Below are 21,316 nucleotides of genomic sequence, written 5' to 3' on the forward strand. Positions count from 1 at the left end.
TATCAAATCCTAGTTGCGATTCTTGACGTCTCACGTGTTTTGTGATTCTTTCTGGTTAAAAGTTCAAATTAAAAAAATCTATCTTGGCATATACAGTGCATCCGGAAAGTATTCACGGCGCTTCACTTTTTCCACATTTTGTTATGTTACACCCTTATTCCAAAATGGATTAAATTAATTTTTTTCCTCAAAATTCTACACACAACACCCCATAATGACAATGTGAAAAAAGTTTTTTTGAAATTTTTGCAAATTTATTAAAAATAAAAAACTAAGAAATCACATGTACATAAGTATTCACAGCCTTTGCCATGAAGCTCAAAATTGAGCTCAGGTGCATCCTGTTTCCACTGATCATCCTTGAGATGTTTCTGCAGCTTAATTGGAGTCCACCTGTGGTAAATTCAGTTGATTGGACATGATTTGGAAAGGCACACACCTGTCTATATAAGGTCCCACAGTTGACAGTGCATGTCAGAGCACAAACCAAGCATGAAGTCAAAGGAATTGTCTGTAGACCTCCGAGACAGGATTGTCTCGAGGCACAAATCTGGGGAAGGTTACAGAAAAATTTCTGCTGCTTTGAAGGTCCCAATGAGCACAGTGGCCTCCATCATCCGTAAGTGGAAGAAGTTCGGAACCACCAGGACTCTTCCTAGAGCTGGCCGGCCATCTAAACTGAGTAATCGGGGGAGAAGGGCCTTAGTCAGGGAGGTGACCAAGAACCCGATGGTCACTCTGTCAGAGCTCCAGAGTTCCTCTGTGGAGAGAGGAGAACCTTCCAGAAGGACAACCATCTCTGCAGCAATCCACCAATCAGGCCTGTATGGTAGAGTGGCCAGACGGAAGCCACTCCTTAGTAAAAGGCACATAGCAGCCCGCCTGGAGTTTGCCAAAAGGCACCTGAAGGACTCTCAGACCATGAGAAACAAAATTCTCTGGTCTGATGAGACAAAGATTGAACTCTTTGGTGTGAATGCCAGGCGTCACGTTTGGAGGAAACCAGGCACCGCTCATCACCAGGCCAATACCATCCCTACAGTGAAGCATGGTGGTGGCAGCATCATGCTGTGGGGATGTTTTTCAGCGGCAGGAACTGGGAGACTAGTCAGGATAGAGGGAAAGATGAATGCAGCAAAGTACAGAGACATCCTGGATGAAAACCTGCTCCAGAGCGCTCTTGACCTCAGACTGGGGCGACGGTTTATCTTTCAGCAGGACAACGACCCTAAGCACACAGCCAAGATATCAAAGGAGTGGCTTCAGACAAAAACTCCCCCCCCCCCCCCCCCCCCCCCCCCCCCTGTGAATGTCCTTGAGTGGCCCAGCCAGAGAGATCTGAAAATGGCTGTGCACCGACGCATTCCCATCAACCTGATGGAGCTTGAGAGGTGCTGCAAAGAGGACTGGGTGAAACTGCCCAAAGATAGGTGTGCCAAGCTTGTGGCATCATATTCAAAAAGACTTGAGGCTGTAATTGCTGCCAAAGGTGCATCAACAAAGTATTGAGCAAAGGCTGTGAATACTTATGTACATGTGATTTCTCAGGTTTTTTATTTTTAATAAATTTGCAAAAATCTCAAAAACTTTTTTCACGTTGTCATTATGGGGTGTTGTGTGTAGAATTTTGAGGAAAAAAATGAATTTAATCCATTTTGGTATAAGGCTGCAACATAACAAAATGTGGAAAAAGTGAAGCGCTGTGAATACTTTCCGGATGCACTGTACATGTTGAATATTCTCTGTTTCTGGTCTGGGGGCTGCATGGTTCTTTTAATGAGGGACAGGCAGGAACTAATAACTTCTCCACAAGAATGTAACAGGAATCCCTCTGTAGTTGGCAGTCTGTCATCAGCACACAGTGCTCCACTTTGTAGCAACAATTGAAATTCGCCTTAAGTATTTCATAAGTTCTTATACTTGTTAACTTAATATTTTGGCATCAAATCCCAAGGTCATGGCTCTGATAATCACAACGCAAATGCTCTGGCCTCCAGAGGTCAATGAGTGCCCAGACGTCAAGAGCTGAACTCTCTCACCAGTGTGTTGTCGAGCTCAGTCAGGCTGGAATGGCTGAAAGGGAACATAAAGGCTGCACTCATGAGACTTGTGAGAAAGACTGACAGTTACGCAGAACCTCTCAAAGGCTGAAGACTTCTGTCCGTTCACCAGCATTTCAAAGTTCTCAAAGTAAAAACGGGCATTAGGAAGAATAAGGACCTGAGGTTTAAATTCATTAAGATGTGATGTTCAGATGAACCCTGAAAACAAAACAAAGAGTATGCTAAAGGATAAGCTGGGGGCTAATTGGCTCCGAAACCTGACTTTGACTATAAAATGACAAATAAAAAGCTGAAACAAAAAAAAAGAAAGACTCGACAGACTAGTTGAGAGACGCACAAATTCTGATTTAACTGTGAAGGGAAATTTTGATACTAGTTTCAGCAAAGTGTCATTATCCTTAATCGTACAAAAAATACTTAATTTCTTATTTCTAATCAACTTTTCTTTACAAAACTGCACAGAGGCAACGTGCTTATTGTCTGATTAAAAAAAAACCCAATATGATTAACGCTCCTGTTATCTAAATGAATAGATAAGATCATCTCTCTTCTTGTTCCCCCAAACATTATTCCTCTCACCTCCTCCGTTTCCCTGTGCACCATGTACAAGCCTGCACACATACACACACGCCCCCCCCCCCCCCACACACACACACACACACTTCCCTTCCGCCAGTCAATACATCTTAGCAGGCATTTTCGCTGCCTAATCCTCTAAATCAAACTACAAATCAACCATGGCAAGGGCTGACTCGGGTGAAGAGGACACTAAAATAGGGGAATATATACACACACATGCCACCCACCCACACACACACACCCTCTCTCGCCCTATCGCTCTCCTGCCAGTGGCCGAGACTGAACATCAACCTTCACTGTGAAGCCATTTAGATAAGAGGTGGAGTTTATTAGCTTCATTTCAGCAGGCATTCAGTGAGTTGATGATCCCGGTGTTCCTTCATCACAATTCCTTCGTGTGGAAGTGTCAGACGAAATGTTGACCTTACATCTTTCCTGGGCTTGTAGAACACCGCTGTCCCCTAAAAACCTCGCACCTACCAAGATCTCAACCTACTGGGAACTGAGACAAACTGGCTCATTTTCCAGCTGACACCAGCACAGTTCTGAAATCTGTACAATTGGCCTAGAATGGCCATCATGGGAGTTATTCTGTATCCGTATGACAGATACCTGAAAAAAATGCACTCCAGCTGCTACTTTTAGCAAACACAGGATGCACGGATGACGATGCCGTGTCATATTTCATCCAAAGCCAGATGAAAGTTCTTAACAACTGAGTGACAACAGCAGAACAGTGACTAAAACGCTCATTTACAATAGCTTTTGTGATTAAATACTTTTCATGTTTGCCAAAAGCAACAAATACACCTGATGTAAACATCAAGGGTTTTTGAGGTCAGAAAATGAGGTCTAAGCTGAAATAATTAAAATTAAAATAACCTTGTTCACTTCACAAAGGTGTGCGCAGCACGACCCGTGGATGTCTTTGGTCTCCAGAGTTAAATACATTTGCCGCTGCTGAGAGGCTAATTGCTACACAGTGGGGTGAGGGCTATCAGGGGATTAAAAAACATGATTTTTCCTTGCTTCTCAACAGGAATCTTGTGAGAAAAACATACAGTAGAACCTTACGTGACACAGCTGGAGACGGCTGTAGTTCTTTCTTAGAGGAATATTTAAATGTCTCAAATATGGATTAGTCATTACGTTTTTAGCCACGCTAGTGGCATGGCTGTGGAGGTGGCAATGTCAGTCTGTCTGTCCACCACTGTGGTCCATATTTCAACAACTATTGGATACATTGGCATGAAATTTTGTACAGACTGATCATACTGACTTTGGTGATCCCCAGACTTTTCCTCTAGCGCCACCAAGAGGTTATTATTTGTGGCTTTGAGTGAAATGTCTAAATAACTGTTGCCTTCAAGATGAATCGTAATAGCTATGGTGATCCCAGCTGTACACAAAGCTGTACTTTGTGTTTAGTGCTAATTAGAAAAGGTTAGCATGCTAGCACGCCAAACTAAGACGTTGAGCATGGTAAACATTATACCTGCTTTAACATCAACACTTTAGCATTGTTATTGTCAGCATGTTAGCATGCTGACAATGCTGTGCCTAAGTGCAGCCTCACAGAGTCACTGGTCTTAGCTAAATATACACAAAACATAATCCTTATATTGCTGAAACACAGAACTGGGACACAATAATATCCTATATTGTCCATTGAAGACAACATTCGATCACCTGAGAGCAACAGATTAGTAACGTTGTTTACCTGGAATATATCAGCACAGCCTATTTACCCTGACATTATTGTGTCTAAACTGAAACACAGAAAACACACTGCAAGGAAGTGCTAAATCCCAGGCTTGAGGGAAGGTAAGACTCCATCATCTGCCTCATTATTTGACAGTTATCCTAGGGATGGTCTTACACTATAATCACTATAATCCACTCCGCTATGGGGGTAATGGTAGGGATGGATGGCACTAGTTACCATAGAAACGAGAGATGATAATGAAGTGTGTCAGCATATAGCTATCTATAGCCTGTCTAATTTGTGTGTATGTGTATATGTGTGTGCGTGTGTGGGCTGAGCTGATAGTTCTTCCAAAGATGCATTGCACCTGTGCGTGGGCTGCAGGCATAGCAGAACAGCATGATGACCAGTGTGTGCAAGCGTATTCTTATCCTGAGTGTAAAAGTATTCTCCTTAACACACAGTGGAGAGCAAACCCTTTCAAAACTTTCCAACAGCAAGTACAAAATAGATGCACTTATGAATCACAATCACCAACTGCATTTTGGGCACACGTGGGCACTGACACCGCTAAGGACTTAAACCTGGTATGCTTCAATTTAAGAATCTAGGCAATTAAAAGAGCTTTGGAAATCAAACACACAAAAACCTACACATGTGCATTTATCCTCATTAATGCACCATTTTAATGCATCTGTAAGCAAGCCACAGTCTCCCTGACACAACATAAAAGAGCTACTCAGAAACCACTGTCTGCATCAAACCATAGTTGACTTTCTTCTCAACCCTTCTTCATATTTCATGCGACTACTCAAGCTTCTCTCCACCCCTTTCAACTTCTCTTCTTTCTCTCTAGCTTTCCATTTGCATGTATTTTACAGCAAGTGCCTCGCATGAAAGCATCTGCTGAACCTACTCTCACCACCTCCATCTGTCTACCCTCACCCTGTCTTGGTAAATCTCTGGTAAATCTTTCCTTCTCATCTCTCTACAGTCTAATCGAAAGATAAGAAGTAGGAAAATAACGTAGAAAAAGACGTACAATTTTACTTTTCTCTTTCTCTGCTCTGCCTCCTCTTCTGCTGCACTTGCACCATCTCTGAGTCTCTCTGTGGGGATAAAAGCAGGGACTAGCAGCTACTGTACAAGTACAGGCTGTAAAAAGACACCAGCTCTGTGCATGTGACCACGTACACATACACAAACACACATGCACTACACAAGTGAAACTACAGTACAGTACAGTACAGAACATTAAATTAAATTTGATCAGATGACAACTCACGCTGCATAGCCTGCAGTGGTAAACACTAGTCAGAAATAAAGGCTAACGGTTAACAATGCAGCCAAAGCCCTAATCAGTGTCAGAGTACACACTACATGGCTGGCAGCTGATGGTGTAGCCAAATAAACACAAGGCCACTTTAAAGCCTTTTTCACGCTCAAGTGATAGCATTATCAATGCAACATTTGCTGAAGTAATGGAGATATTACAAGCCTAAATCACGCTTTGAGCACCACAATATGTTTTGTGTGGACCTTGTGATAATGTTTCTCATCAACCTCTTCAAAAGAAAAGAAGGTCACGTTCAGGGCTGACCAGAGGATTACAGTCCAACAGGAAGTGTTTGATAATAAAAAAAAAAAGAAAAATGGACACATCATGGTATCTTGTGCATTATTTTTATGGTGTGCTGCATTAAAACTTTTTTTGCTTTGTCAAATGCCGGTGTCTGCTTTGTTTGGTCACTTTTGGACATTGAAGCAACAGGGAATAAAAGCACGTCAAGAGCAACCGCCTATCTTCAGTTCGGTTCAGGTATCGTGTAAATTTAGGCCTTTTATTCACAAGGTTGCAGTAAAATTACAAAGCCTATATTTAGGTTGTTGGAGTGTGTTTTATATTCAGATGACCTTGAACAAATTAAAAGCCAAAAGTGGAGTCCTGGTTAACCTTCCCAGTTAGAAGACACCCCATAGCCTAACAGAAGGCTAACAGCAAACAGACAATATGATTGTCCCAACAAAAGTATGATGGCATATTACCATTTTAAGTAATCAACAAAAACTGGAGCATTTCAGAAAGATCTACTGTAAATATAAACTTATGTAAAAGGCATGCATTGCATTGTATTCACACAGGCAACATTAGTTAGGAGACAGTAAGCTCTCAGTGTGTTGTCCTCAGTGTATTGCTAGATCAGCAATGTGATATTGATACAGGGCTTTATGGCACCATGTCAACAGTGTTTAGTGCCATGCAGTGCTAAAAATACATTCAGGGCCTACCTACAGAGGAAAACAAACTCTACAAAATCATAATAGTGTTCATAATTCCCCTTTCTAAAGCATTTCTCTGCATCACAGCCAGAATCCAAATTCACTTAGTGCTGCGTTGGTTGCATTGTCATCTCCGACACTTTATTCGGACAGCAAAGTGATGTGTTTACTCTGTTTATCCTGTTAAACCCCCCTCTGCTTTTGGCAGAAATCTGTTCAATAATTCATAAGACACAAAGGGGTTGTGAAAATTTGGTCGTGGTAGGACAAATAATAATGTGTGCATGAGCCAGTTAAAGCTTTCACTGGAGTTGTTGTGGAGGGCAGAACCCCACCGATTTTGAGACAAGCCATTTGTGAGCAATGTGACTCCAGCAATGTAACACTACTATTAATCCATTCCAATTATTCATTCACTCATTTAGCCTTTAACATGCAGTCACACTGTGTGCAACATAGTTGATGGCTCACTTCTCACAGAATGTAGATGAGGCTCCAAATCATAAACTGTGGAAACACAGTGAAAAAAAAACATACAGTTTGGCCTGAGGGTGACACCATAAAAAAAGCCACACAGTAGCCACATTGTGAGCTAAGCTCTACATTAGACCCTGAAAAACACAGAAACACAGATCTGATGTTTTCTTCTGCCGCCATTTTTTGTCGCTTCAGTGGACGTTTAAGTGACATTTTTCATATACGTTAGGATTTATTAGCCAAGTCTGTTTCCATTGCACTTTGACGCATAATTGTGAGCCTCCCCTCACAATAATCAATATATATAATAATATCCCATATGATTAGATCTGTTTTGTTTTGTCCCAAGTCTCCACACTGTATCAATCATACAAAACATCACATCACTACATCATCATCAACATGTCATAATTTGTGACGCTGTTTTACTTCCCTCGGAGTACAAGTACAGCCTTGCTGCCATTGGCACTGATTTATCATTCCACACAGCAAAGAATAAACTATTCCATGTAATTCCTGTCATCTCTCCTGCCAGAGTTGCTCAACCACAGCATGTGAAATCTCCTCTGACGAACAACAAAGAAATGTGCACGAAGCCACTTGTAGGTGCTTGGCTGAGTGCAGCAAATGAATGTCTGTAATGTCAAGTACGGTAAAGAGGCTGTGAAGCTTCATCTCTCACATCATTCCATTAACTCACACTCATCTTCTATCCAGCCTCTCAGCCTTTTACCATATTTGTACACAGGGTGACATTACTTTTATACAAACGTCCATTCACAATTATACTAAAGATTTAATAGACAAATCATTCATATTCCTCGGTCATGTTGATGCACAACAAACGGTCGTTAACGTTTCATTCTATTCTCAGCATGCCGTTTCAGCCATTCCTAAGATACAGTGTAAGCAAGAAAACCTACATTAGTAACAGTTAGCAGTTTCAGTGAAGATGTCCATATTGAACACTGCAACAAGAGTGGCTTTGGTCTAAAGAATCGGCTGCTTTGTCTCTATTTTCAGCCACACGTTACAGATTAAGCAGCCGCCTTCAGACTGTGGCTGCTGGTGGAAAACGGCTCTTTTCCCTCCCGTGATTTGTCGGTGCAGCGGAGAGATGGTGGAAGAAATCCTTTTTTTCTGACATGGTGACACAAGGCAGTTTCAAACAAAAATGAAAAAATACTTTGAAACTGTTGCCATTATCCACGACAACAACAAATCCAGGTAATGCGGTCTTCAAGTTAGGAAATATTTCACAAGTAGGCCAGTGCCCCTGAACAATTAATGTTGCAAATAAGGTCGTACCTGATGTAGTTGTTCAAATGAATGTATTATTTTTAAAGTGATGTGCTAAATATGATAAGACAGTTCTAGCAAATCAATGTTTTATTCAGGAGAAAACACACAGACCACAGCAAAACAATCAAGCAACACTCCCAGTGGAAGCTGACGGGTTATTTTCCAAAAAGCCATCATCAGGCTTTTACTGTCTTTCAGTATGTTAGGGAACAGTGCTACACTGAGCTCATCACTGGCCTCATCTAAGCATCTCAGGACTGGAGTGGTGGATGCCACTATCGAGTGCAGGTCGCTGAACAGCTTACGAGATAGAGACAATGACGATGTGGCCCTGTGATGTGTTTGTGCGTGCCAGTGTTAAATAATAGAAACAAGCACACTTCCACTCAAAGTGTGGGTGTGTACAAGAGAGAGAGACAAACAGAATTTGTTCCCCAGATGAGTGAGACGGCCCCTCTCCAGAGTGTGACTGTCAGAAAGGCGTGACGATCTCATGTAGCTCTCGTGTTATGAAACAGCCTTTCTGGTGATACAATACACACACACACACACACACACACACACACACACACACACACACACACACACACACAGCCATCTAGGAAATGAGAAAGGGCCTCATCCGTGGATAATGGTCCATCACAAGCCATGATGGTTTCCTCTAGAAGAGTAAATGGCAGTAAATGGGATGTTGATTGAATCACAACATTGTCATGTATACCAGATGGCAAAAAAGGCCTTGCACCTTACCATGACACCAAAGAAACAAACAGCGGCTAACAGGCCCCATTTTCTAAACAAACACCGGAGTGGATGGTGGGAGGGGTCCAACTATAAAGAGGGAAAACAATATTCTGAATGGGTAGCAGTGCTTGTGAAAATAATATGGACATTATTTAGGCTTGGTTGATGTTCTATAGAGGGCTGCAAGATGGTGAAATAAGTAGGGAGTTCAACCCAAAATCCAAGGGTGAAGTTCTTGTGTTGGCAAACATCCACCTAATTGACCATAACCCCTGACCTAACTCTGTGAACGGGGACAAGAGAGGAGAATGTCCCTACAGGGATCAATAAAGTCTCACTTTACACAACTTTCTATTACATTTCATTACATCACCCATTCCAGCCCTCCAAGGACACTGTCTTCTTTAATTACCTTTCCTAAAAAAAAAAAAAAAAAAAAAACTGTTTGATTTGTCTAGAAAGAAGCCTCAATGTCCTCACTGAGCACGTTTGTTCTCACTGCTTTTCAGCCCTCCCAGCCTGAGGATACATGAAATTAACTGCTGGCGTCATGGCAACATGCTCCGGGATTGAACAATGGCAACCAATCTTGTTAAAGAGCCCTTATTAAAAAAGGGTTTTTAACTAACCAGCAATCTGTGAGAAGTTTTTTTCCCCCTCCAACGTGAATGAAGTAACCAGGGGAAAGAGACAATATAGCCAACACTGATGAAACCTTCTACTGCCGTTTGTGAAAAATTAACACAAATAAAAAACTGTTTTGTTCCACTTAATGATGCCTCAGGCCACGGACGATAGTGTAACGTGGAATGCTTCAAATTGCCAATGTCATGCTTGATGGCTGATCCAATGTGTGCACAACGTGAACACTTCTATCTACATCTATGACAGATAATCCCTCGTGGGCGAAAAGCACAATATGACACAGCATTTCTAATCCTATTACAGTATTTCATGGGTCCACTTCAACACAATACCACTACATCAGGTGTTGACTGCACGTCTGTGTGCCAGCTGCTTTTAGACAAATGGTTTTCTGTGGGGTGTGTGTGTGTGTGTGTGTGTGTGTGTGTGTGTTTTCATATAGCAACACCGCCAGCTGTGCAGATGCAGGTGTGCAACTAGCACCAAACAGTACGAGCCCAAATGAGGCTTTAGAAAGGTGAATAAACTGTATGGTTTTTTTGGCAAATGTGGGGCGCAGTACATTATAAGATATTCATTTTCTTTAATGAATTCTGGCAAGATCGTTACTAAATTCCGGCATGAGCCAGCAACCCAGGTGTCCTTCCAGCCATGCATTCAAGCAGCCAGCCCCTAATCCTCCCATTTATACAGTCATCCATCCCCAAATCAAACCATCTATTCTCTCAGCCGACCAACAGCACCAACACAAGCAACTTCCCTTTGCGAAAGTCATTACAGGATCTCAACGGCGATTTAACACACCCACATGCAACCTGTTTAGCATCCATTCAAATACTACACACACACACACTCATAAATATGCAAAGTGATAACAGAGGTGCTATGTTTAATTTGGGACCCAACTGCTAAAAATGGCCACATTGTGATCAAGTACTGCAGTGATTTGAATAGTAAGCACGGGGGTCAAAAATGCTTGCACCTTTGGGTTTACTGTGCATACGACAGCCTATGCCCCCCCCCCCAGCACCAGTCTCAGAGCAGATTACAGTCTTATACAATCAGATGGTGCCATAATCCTTCAGTTATTGCCAGAGCCAATCAGTGCCATCAAACAGTCATTCAGCCGACGGGTAGGACTCGTCCATCAACTACATCAAATGGACTCAAAACACATGGATGGTGAGTTAATTCAGCTTTGAATGGGTGTCTTTTTCACTGGCCTTCGCTGAATGGCATTATGCTCTGAGTCACTATGGTTAATGGGAAAAAAAGAAAAGACACTGCCCTTCTGCAATGAATACCTGCTTCAGTTCTGTTTTCTGCTAATAGTATCCATGCTCCTGTGAAAACCTTTTTCAGGCGACACATTCTGGGTCTTTGTACGTTTGAGAACAATTCTGAGCCATCTCCGGTGCTCTATTACCCACGCAGACAAAGCTATTAGAGTGAGAAATGTGGTTGAAAACTTCCGATTCATCAACAAAGGCCACGTTAAGGGTGAATACGGGCTCTGAAAACAGGCGTGCAGCCGGAGACACACACACACACACACACACACACACAGTGTCTCAGGTTGGCCAAAGGTTGGGCGATGTCAGCATTTTTCTAGTGAGCTTGAAAAAGGGCATGACAGCCAAAGACAGGGAGGTGCAAGTGAGAGAGATTGCAGCGGAGAAAGACCTAACAGTAGACAGACATACAGAGCAGGAGAAGGAACACATCCATCTGTGTCTCTCCTGTGATGCATCACCTCTCCATCCTTTCCAGGAAAAAAATGGGCGCGGTGGCTGATGAATGGCCGCACTCACAGGAGAAGAGCAGAGCAGAGTTATCCCCGAGGGACTGAAAAGAGAAAATGATTATTTCTGGGCTAAGTGGTTCTGGTTAGAGTTATATCTAAATCTTGCCTGAGATGGAACTTTAAAGCAACACTCAAACACAGAAGCTACACTGTTACTGAACTCCTTCAAAGTTACAGACTTTATCCAGACCTGAATTTCTTGATTTGGTTACACTGAGTCACCCTGGCCCTTCTTATTACACAACGAACATGAAACGTGATAGTAGCAAACGTTTTCATGTGTGACGCGTCCAACTGTTTTTGGAATTTCAAAACCTATCTAGACAAAAGGATGACTATTTTGTTTTATTTCATATGTTCCACAGAGGATAATTATCTTCTGCACAACATTTGTGTAGGTCATGAAAAGGACCAAAAAATTAATGATCGAGTCGGCAACCTTGCCAGAAACAAAACTATTCTACCATTTACCACTAAAGTAATGTCTATGCATGCTGTCCACACACCTCACTGTGAGCAGTTTTCATTGGGACCATTTCTTTGATAGAAAGCGAGAGCTGAAACTATTTTGATTATTGATAAATCATCTAAGCCTTTTTAAAACCAAACATTTGGTGGTTCCAGCTTCTCTAATGTGAATATTTGCTGGCTTTCTCTGAGGTAAACTGAATGTCACTCAGTTTTGGACAGTTGATCAGAGAAAACAAGCAATTTAAATATGTCAACTTTGGCTTTGGGAAATTGTGTTTTTCACTATTTTCAAACATTTAAAAAAATAATAGATGAATGAAGAAAATATCAATAATCAGCTGGCTAATCAATAATGAAAATAATTGTTAGTTGTAGCCCTATTCTACTCACCTCATACCAATAGTGGTAAATGGAAAATACATATTATACATACATACAAACTGACCTTTTAAATTCCAACCACTGCTCAGCGGTCACACCCCCCTTGTTCTCTCCGCGACCTTTACCATCTTCTTGGTTTTCACAGAAATAACTAATTAAAAAGGCAGCCCTGAATTTCCTTTATAGGATTAGTTCATCTTGCCAAGAGTTAGAGGACAAGATCGATACCACTCATATGTGTCCATTAAATATGAAGCTGCAGCCGGTTTGCTTATTTTAGCATAAGGATGAAAACAGGTTGGAAACAACTTGTCTGGGACCATTTCCTGGCCAGGAGCCAGACTTGACTTCCCGGATGGCTTGCCTGACAACCTCACGGTAACAACAAGACTCTAGAAGACAATAACCCCCCCCCCCCCCCCCAAGTTTCCCCGTTTCCAGTCTTAATCCAGGGCTGAGCCAAATGTCAAACTATTTCTTTAACATAAAGAAACTATTGGCGATTATGTATTTTTAAGTTTTCACCCAAAGGCCCCAAAGACAGAAGGAAAGTCATTAGCTCTAAATATTTGTTATAAATATGTATGAAGAATGAAGAAAAAGCAAAATGGAGGGAAAAAGGCAGGAGTAACGTGCCAAGCACACACCCAGACCGGCGGGAGATGATTAAGAGGACAGAGAATAAAAGGCTCATAGAACAGCTCATACGCTCTGGAATTGCTAAATGGTTTCTTCAACGTGTATGGTGTTTGTTAAACTTGTATAAACACTGTACAGATAGTCGGTCCAACATCTGCAGTAGTAAGTCTGTGATGACGCAACACAGCCAAGCAGCAGACAGTAATCTCTTCCCAGAGACAATACACAGAGAGACGTGACCTTGCATGTCCCCATGACTCCAACTCTAAGAGCACACACAGTGCATTAGTGCATGACCCTGGGGAGTTTCAAAGAAATCTCCCAGAACTTCCCGCATTAACCCCACCCCCACCCCCTTCTCTTTCAGTCCTCTCTGCCATCCTTCTGTCCCTTCCCCTGAACCCCCTCAGCAGATGGCACAAAGTAGTTTTTCCTCACTCACCATCCTTCCATTCCACTCTTCCTTCTTCCATGCTGTTCTTCCTCTGCCTTTGGACAGACAGGAAACTTTGACTCAACTTTTAAGAGAGAAGGGATGTGACACTCAGCACAATGTGCACTGCCATGATAAGAAGAAAAGCCACCTCCTCCTCTACGAACATTAAGACGACTTCTCTATAAGTTAGGACAGTCGACAAACAGTGACGCCCTGTTTCCTGGGATTCATCCAAATAGGGCTTTATCTTTGCAAAAATACATATGAAAGCAAAGAGCAGTGCCTATCTGAGAGGTAATGGATGGCCACTCTCTGTCTTGTTTGCTAAAATGTGTAAGACTAATGCATCCATCCTCTTTTTTAAATGTTAAAATCTGAGTACAGTGTAAAAGCTTGTGACTGTTTTCAAAATCGTGATCTGCTGCACCCAATTTCTTTCTAATCCCACAGATGTACAGTATGCACCTCACTTCTAATTATATTGTATTCCAAAAAAGGAGTTCAAAAGGAGTATCCTGTTTTGCTTCATTATACTTACCCTTATGAACCTTTATCACGGCCTTACAGCTTGACAATAACCAGTAAGAAATCTACACCAGTGCATAAACAGAGAATTATTGACAGCTTGAACTGGTTGTTTAGCTTGCTTAGCGTCTTGGCCTGCAATGAGAAGGAAGTTGAAGTTTTCTCTGTAGCAATTTATAATGACAGGAAGTTGCACACATACAGCAGGTGGTGATGAGGCAAGCCTTAATGTTGGTGCGATCCATTATGTTTTGGCCGTATGATTATCCAGAAGTATAATGGAAGAGATCTACTGGTCTATTCACACCAGTGCTTCCAAACATTACTGATGTAAACAAATCTTTAGCATCATCGGAAAATATAACAACTTAGATTTAATTGTTATCTAGCGTTAATCCGTGTACTAACAGGCCTGTCACTTTTGGAATAATAGTGGAATTCAATCCTGTATTTCGAGTTTTGGTGGTGGGATAACCCCTTTTGTTCAAATGTGATCCTGGATTGAGCCTTTAATTACACTGTTCTTGCTTCTCATAACAACCATCTGCTCATAAGCTCAACGGACGTGACAAGAAAGCTCTCACTACTGCTCTAGACTAGAAATACATGCATGGTAAAGGCTCAAGGTTGATTTACTGAACGGAAAAACGCACGTACAAATGCAAACTCCCACATGACACACACATGCAATGTCACACACACTGCAGAGGTATTTAAGAACACGTGCAAGAAGACCTGCATACACATTCTATGTATTAGAAGATGATGTTTCCCTTTCAAACGCAGGTTTCTGCATGAGTCAGTGTTGAAACGCCTTTTTCACCGCTTGTGATGAGAAAATATGGCCCTGGCAGCATAGTGGTGGCCAGAAGGAAAAACAAACTTATTCTTTAAACCTGCACTTGGCAAGAGTTTTGTGGAAATGTGCAGTCATTCCGTCAGCCTATAACACAAAGCAGGGACGCATCTCATTCCACGCCATCCCATAGTGATCTCCTCAATTCCTAGAAAGCCCTTGGAAAAATAGGCATAAACTTGATGCAGTTAGCTGCAGGTTACACATGATGGTGGAGCCCAATAGTCAGAGCAGGAAAGGGAAGGGAAGGAAATGTGAAAAGATGTGTAAAAGATTTGAAAGCAAGCAGTCTTTTATCTGCCTTCATCTCTCCCTTTTCTTTCCTAATAATAACTTTATTTAAATGAAAAGTGCCCTGATTATCTGGCCATGGCACTGCTTGTTTAAGCTTTATGATGTTTCTTCAGCAAAGCTTTAAATCTCATCTGCGTGTTCATCTCTGCATCCGAGTTGACGAGATGTCAGTGGAGACACTGCGCTGCAGCCAGACCATTATTCCACCTGACTGCCAGCCCTCAGCTATAAGCAAAGCAAACAACAGCACCCCCGCATCACAACAACACAAGCGATGGAGATGAGTATGAAAACAATGACATGGGTGATAATTGAAAAAGGTGCTGTCGTGCCGTATTGCATGCATGCCAGGACAAGAGAGCAATCATCTTCGCCTTCTAATTTTAGACTGTGTCGTGAGACCAAATACAGACAGACAGTGGCCCTTTCTTTGTGATATCAATCAAGTGCAACTGTTAGTGCTATAAAACAGAGACCCCTGCTCTGCGTTGTGTCATATGCAACCAATAGGGCAGCATGAATTTAATGCAATTGAATTTTACATGTAATTGTGTGTGTGTGTGTGTGTGTGTGTGTGTGTGTGTGTGTGTGTGTGTCGGAAAGAGGAACAGCGCTGAAACCACAACATTGCTATGGTCTTATAGTGTGACCTCTAGGGTGTTGATCGGTGAGGTCATGATGATACAGTATATTCTACCACCTAATCATACAAACTATCAATATCCATAACAGATTTGGTGAAAGTGTTTCATGGTGTGACACAGTGTGAAGTAGTATCTCGCTATCTCTCGCTATATTTAGGACTACTGAAGTTCCTTTTCCTACAGCGTGTGTGAGAGAGATCAAACAAAAAGTAGTGATTACACGTCAATTCGGGCTCAGCAGAATGGTTTTAAAAGGGCGCCACGGAGAAGTGTTAGACTTTGTAGTGACAGAGGAAAAGAAAGACAGGAAAGAGGGAACGAGTCTAAGTCTTCAGTGAAGTGCTTCAAGCTCATCTGAGTTGCCTTTCTAACACTTCATGTGACCTCCTCCTGCCGCATGTCTGGAACAGCAAACCCAGCGGTTTAGCTGTCAGAGTTGTCTTGAACAATACTGAACCTCAGTCGTGGTGAAAATGACACAAACACAAAGTGTAAAACGAAAAAGAAAAAACAAAGAGCACAAAACTCACCTCTTCCACTGTGAGTGGCATGCATATCCTGTACTCCTTCAGCAACATCTTCCCTCTCTGCGCGTCTGTTGTGTGTACTCTCAGTGTGTCAAACCAGCCAAGTAACTGTTCCCTCCGCCTGCCCGACGGGATGTGTGTAATATCTGGAGACGTGTCAGCGCATGTGGAAGGATGGTTAGCCCGGGTTATGAAATACTCCCCAAGTTACAGCTGAGTTCATCGGAACCAGCGGACACTCACTCCGGCCGGGAACGTGAGAGCAGAAATGAGCTCGGTTGAGGATTGCCCCCTCCTATCTCACTGACGAGGCAAGCCTCTAGCAGGCAAGCGCCGAGCAGGACCGGAATACGTAGGGTTTGACGCTTCAAAATAAGAGTGCGAAGTTTGTCACGTTCGAAAAGAAAACACACTGCAGATATCCCTGTTATCCCTGTAGACTATTGATTTTGTCTGTTGCGGTCTTTACAATGTATTTCTTTCTAAAAAAAAAAAAAAAATACATCAAAATACTTCAATGCGACAGATTATTTCACCTGAAACTAGCCTGTATCCAAGGCTGGGTTACCAACTGAAGCTGGCAATGGCCCAAAAACTACATGTGTGATTTTAATTAGTTTCAAATTATTTAGGGAATTTGCACCACTCAAGTACAATATCAACTAAGGCAGGCCCTGCATCATTAGGTTGTTTCTTTTGTCTTTTTCGGAGCTTTATTATTTTTGGTTGATCAGAATCAGAATCAGAAATACTGATCCCCGGGGGGAAACTGTACAGTACCGATGCTCCCATTCAAGAGTAGAAAGTAGCATAAATTTTTATTTATAAAAAATAAGAAATTGAAATATATATTGTAAATATAAATATATTGTGCTCATATAGTGTGTTTCTCGATGAAGCTGTGTTTAACGAATGAGTAATTACCACAAACTAAACAAATTCATTTGTAACATTAAGTATTATTCCAGGACTTTCTTGGAATTTGGCAACAGGGTACGTGGTATGTGGTATGTGTGGGGTCAGTAGGTGCTCAACAGCAAATCTTTGCCTCAGGGCCCCCTAGCAGGTCAATCCAGCCATTGCTTTATCCTAGAGGTCACCTTTGTTTATGATACTGCCCTTATTACATCTTGTTTCAAGATACTAGACACTATAAACTAAATTATTTCTAATGGAAACAAATAATCTCACCTCATGCTTTACTTGCTGAAATAGGTTTTTAGGACTAAATAACAGACAGAAGAACTCACTTCATGAAGACATTTTGGAGAGTAGATGGTGAATGATATTTAACGCATTTGCTGTAACCGAGTTGCTCATGAATTTCACATCAATTTCTAAATAGCGTCTTCTCAGGAGTGATAAACAAACCAAGCATACTGTACATTGCATTTCCATCAGAGCTGGTCTACATAATCTCATTTATTATGATGTGGTTCAAAACAAACGTTAGCCTATAAATGTTATTACTCTATATATCTTAGGTATCCATACTGGCTGAATACCTCAGAAACATTCCTAGTGCTGTTAGACACATCTACATGTGGGCCATCTGGACCATAATAATGACTGAGTGCTCTGCAGATTAACAATTGCACTTTTTACTGGGTATAGTGCATTCCCACTATCTCAGTCCTAGTGTAATTACTAACTAGCTTTTTTAGTCCTTCTTCAAAAAGACCAATAGGTTGAAAATATTTGACCGGATGTGACATTGCTTTAAGCACACGGGTCTATTCTGGACACGGCTACGAGTAAATGTCCAGACTACTATTAAAGAAAAGATGTGCATCTTGAAGCGGTGTTGCGTGGAACCGCCCTCCCCCATAGTTTCACATTTTAAGGTTGTCGTCTTCAAAGTTAGGAGGACGAATCGAGTCCTTGAGTCGGAGGAAGAGGAGGCTCTCTCTGCTTTCTCCGGTCCTTCTTCAACTTGTGAAAGCAGCTTGCAGAGGCATCGGAAAATTTAAGCGGTTAACAGCAGCCCCCGGCCCCCCTTTCCTCTGCGAGGCCCGCTGAAATACGACGCGGCACTCGGTGGAAACATCGGCTGACACAACCACAGCTCAGGAAACATCAGCTCACTGCCGCGCACTCCCCCCCTGCATCTGTCCCCAACCTCTTCCTTTCGGTCTCACATATGCACACAGTCACAGTTCACCTCAGGGCTATGAAAGTAAAGAGCAATGCTTTCTTTACAACCAGTGTGACGACAAAGTGCAGGCAGCACAGGATCATTTGGGCCCTGTTCAGACCTGGTATCAACATGCGTCCCGGGTGATCGGTCACAAGTGGACAGCTCCAAGTACGTCACACCTGGCATTAACATGCGTCTCCACATGCGTCTCGAGTGACCAATTATGATCGGATCTCACTTCCCCACTCGATATGCAAATAAACACGGTCATAACTTGTGTTTGCAAAGACCAAATACGTTGGGGGGTGGGGGTTAACCTGAATCTGATGTATTTACTGTTTATCAGACCACAAATGAGACAAGAATTAGGTTGGAAAAACAATAACTTAATATGCCGCCAGAGCGGAATGTTTCTTGGGGCCGTGCCTCACTGATCACTGTACAAAAACACAACTTTGTAACTTTATTTACTGGTTCTGGTGAAACTTAATCGTGTTTTATGGAGAAATATTTTGTTTACCATCTGATGTCCTCCGGCTGCTCTGCCTCAACTCTTTGTGATTTAGGGAGTTTACTGATGGTCAGATAGCCTTAACGTTACTTGTTGCTAAAGTGTAGCTGCCGTTAGCTTATTTCCTCAGTTAATCATGCGGCTAGCAGTCTATTAGCTGTATAGCTTGAATAGCTTTAGTAAACATCATCCTCCACGTGGTCAAAAGCTCCGGTGCTAGCGGTGTAAACACCAACACTCTCCCGGTGTTCCTAGCTCACAGTCCGGGCAGCGGAGCGCTAGCAGCACGGCTAACTAACTAACAGCTGCTACAGCTAGCGTTTACTTTAACAAGTAATGCGTCTTTGGTGCATTCACGCCTGATATTAGAGCTGTCCACTTGTGATCGGATCACCCAGGACGCATGTTAATAGCAGGTCTGAACAGGGCCTTGGACAGTGACACACTTTATGTTCGTTTGGCTCCTCTCATGCACATTGGATTTGAAATGAAACACTTGTGAAGTTAAAGTGCTGAGTTTCAGTTTTGGAGGTGTTTGAGGGTGTTCACATATTGGGTGAACAGTGTCCTTTTGATACATACCATTTTCTGTGGTCAAACTGTGAAATGTGTCTGACTAGTCAACAAGCCAAGTCAGTCACCTGACCTCAGTCCCACTAAGCATGCATTTCACATGCTGAAGATCAGACAGAGGCAAGCAGGAAGTGATGATGAATCCAGTAGGCCTACAGAGCCCCTCTAAGGAAGACAGTAATTGTGTCTACTGACGTCTTGTTGGCATTCAGCTCATCATTGAATACAAAGGATTTGCAAGCAAATGTTAAATATCATGACTTTTGGTTTATAATTGGGCCGTTAGAATAGGCCGACTATGTAAACTGGGGAGAAATCTGTGGTTTATTTGATGTGGATGTATCAGCCATGTAATCAGGCTTAAGATGCACTTTAACGCTATATGTTTCATTTCAAATCCACTAAGCCATGCAATGTAGAGTACAGGGGCACTACAGCAGAAACATGTATGCCACTGCACATCATTTAGTCACCTCAAGGTGAAGCAGACAAATGAAAAAGATATCTGCTGAGGTTTTTGTCCCTACCTTTTTCCCGGCTGCTGTTCTCAGGTCCTGGTCTGAAGTAATATGCTTTTCAGCTGTTTGGAGTTTTCTGTGGTGTGGGATTTCCCCTGGTAAACGAGGGCTTAAGTGTGTGACACTGATATTACTGTCCAAGCATAAAAATAAATGCTAGGCCAAAAGTGTACTTAAAAGCACATCTGAGTGACAAGTGAGATAAGCCTGTATCTGTGAAGACAGCACTCTTATGAATAAAATGAGTCACACTTACTCCTTTTGAGTCCTGCTTGTCTTGACAAAAATAGAGAGAGCAATGTCAACACATTAATAAACAGTCACTTTTAATTAAGGTAGGAGTTGCATTGCTGGTCTTATTGACACCTGTGAGTTATTTTCCTTCTTCTCAGCAAAATTCACGCTCATAATTCTGTATTGAAGATGCTGACAAACAGTATTTTGCGCTGTCAGCAGGCATTCAGCTTTTCCTTCAGAAATATATTCATGCAGGGTGGCAAACCCTCTGAAACAGCATTTAAATTTAAACTCTCCACATAATCCCCAAACTAATGTGCAAGCAGCTCCTTAAAGCAGGGTCACCACCACCACCATTTACTGAGACTCTGGGATATATTACTTCCTCTTACATGTAGAAATAATTTACAGAGTCATTAAATGAATAGAATATGCAACAGAAATCAAATGTCTCTGCAGATTTGACTAGCTGTTCGGATTTGTCCGTAACGTCGTTAATATTGGTTACAGACAGTAAAGTTATCGGTTAAATTTGAGATTAAAGGAGGTTGTTCTCTGCGTGTCTTAAACACAGGTACAACCTTTACTTCATGCATTTCCTCAGGCAAACTGTTGTACAGCCCTGATTGATTCGTCCTATTAACGGCACATCAGTCTTATATTAAAGTTTTCCCATTTGTGTTCTTGTAAATGGTCTACCCTTGCGTATAGCAGCCCATTAGATGGCATCATGAATTAAATAAGTCACATTCACAATGAAATCATTTACATAATAGCACTCCAGAAAACTATCCCTATTGCCACATATTGTAGACTTCAGGAAGATACAAGAAGTAATGTAACCAAATCATCCAAATTAAATGTATTCACTCATTTGGCTTCAAAACAATTAAGGCATATGGAAACGATAAACCTGACGAGTCACAAGTGCTTGTTTGTATATGGGCTAACAGGTGCAATATAAAGGT

The 21,316-nt window shown here is 42.0% G+C and overlaps 1 protein-coding gene across 1 annotated transcript in view; it reads right to left on the minus strand.

The window, feature by feature from the left end:
• LOC139293371 (cytoplasmic phosphatidylinositol transfer protein 1-like) overlaps positions 1–16,590 on the minus strand; it is a 72,951-nt gene extending 56,361 nt beyond the window's left edge. Inside the window, exon 1 of the mRNA XM_070915391.1 lies at positions 16,376–16,590. Coding sequence (XP_070771492.1) covers positions 16,376–16,423 — 48 coding nt within the window. The 5' untranslated portion in view covers positions 16,424–16,590. The remainder of the gene's footprint in view (positions 1–16,375) is intronic.
• Between the last annotated feature and the right edge of the window lie 4,726 nt (positions 16,591–21,316).

This window comes from Enoplosus armatus, chromosome 2 (assembly GCF_043641665.1).
Source record: "Enoplosus armatus isolate fEnoArm2 chromosome 2, fEnoArm2.hap1, whole genome shotgun sequence".
Lineage (NCBI taxonomy): Eukaryota > Metazoa > Chordata > Actinopteri > Centrarchiformes > Enoplosidae > Enoplosus > Enoplosus armatus.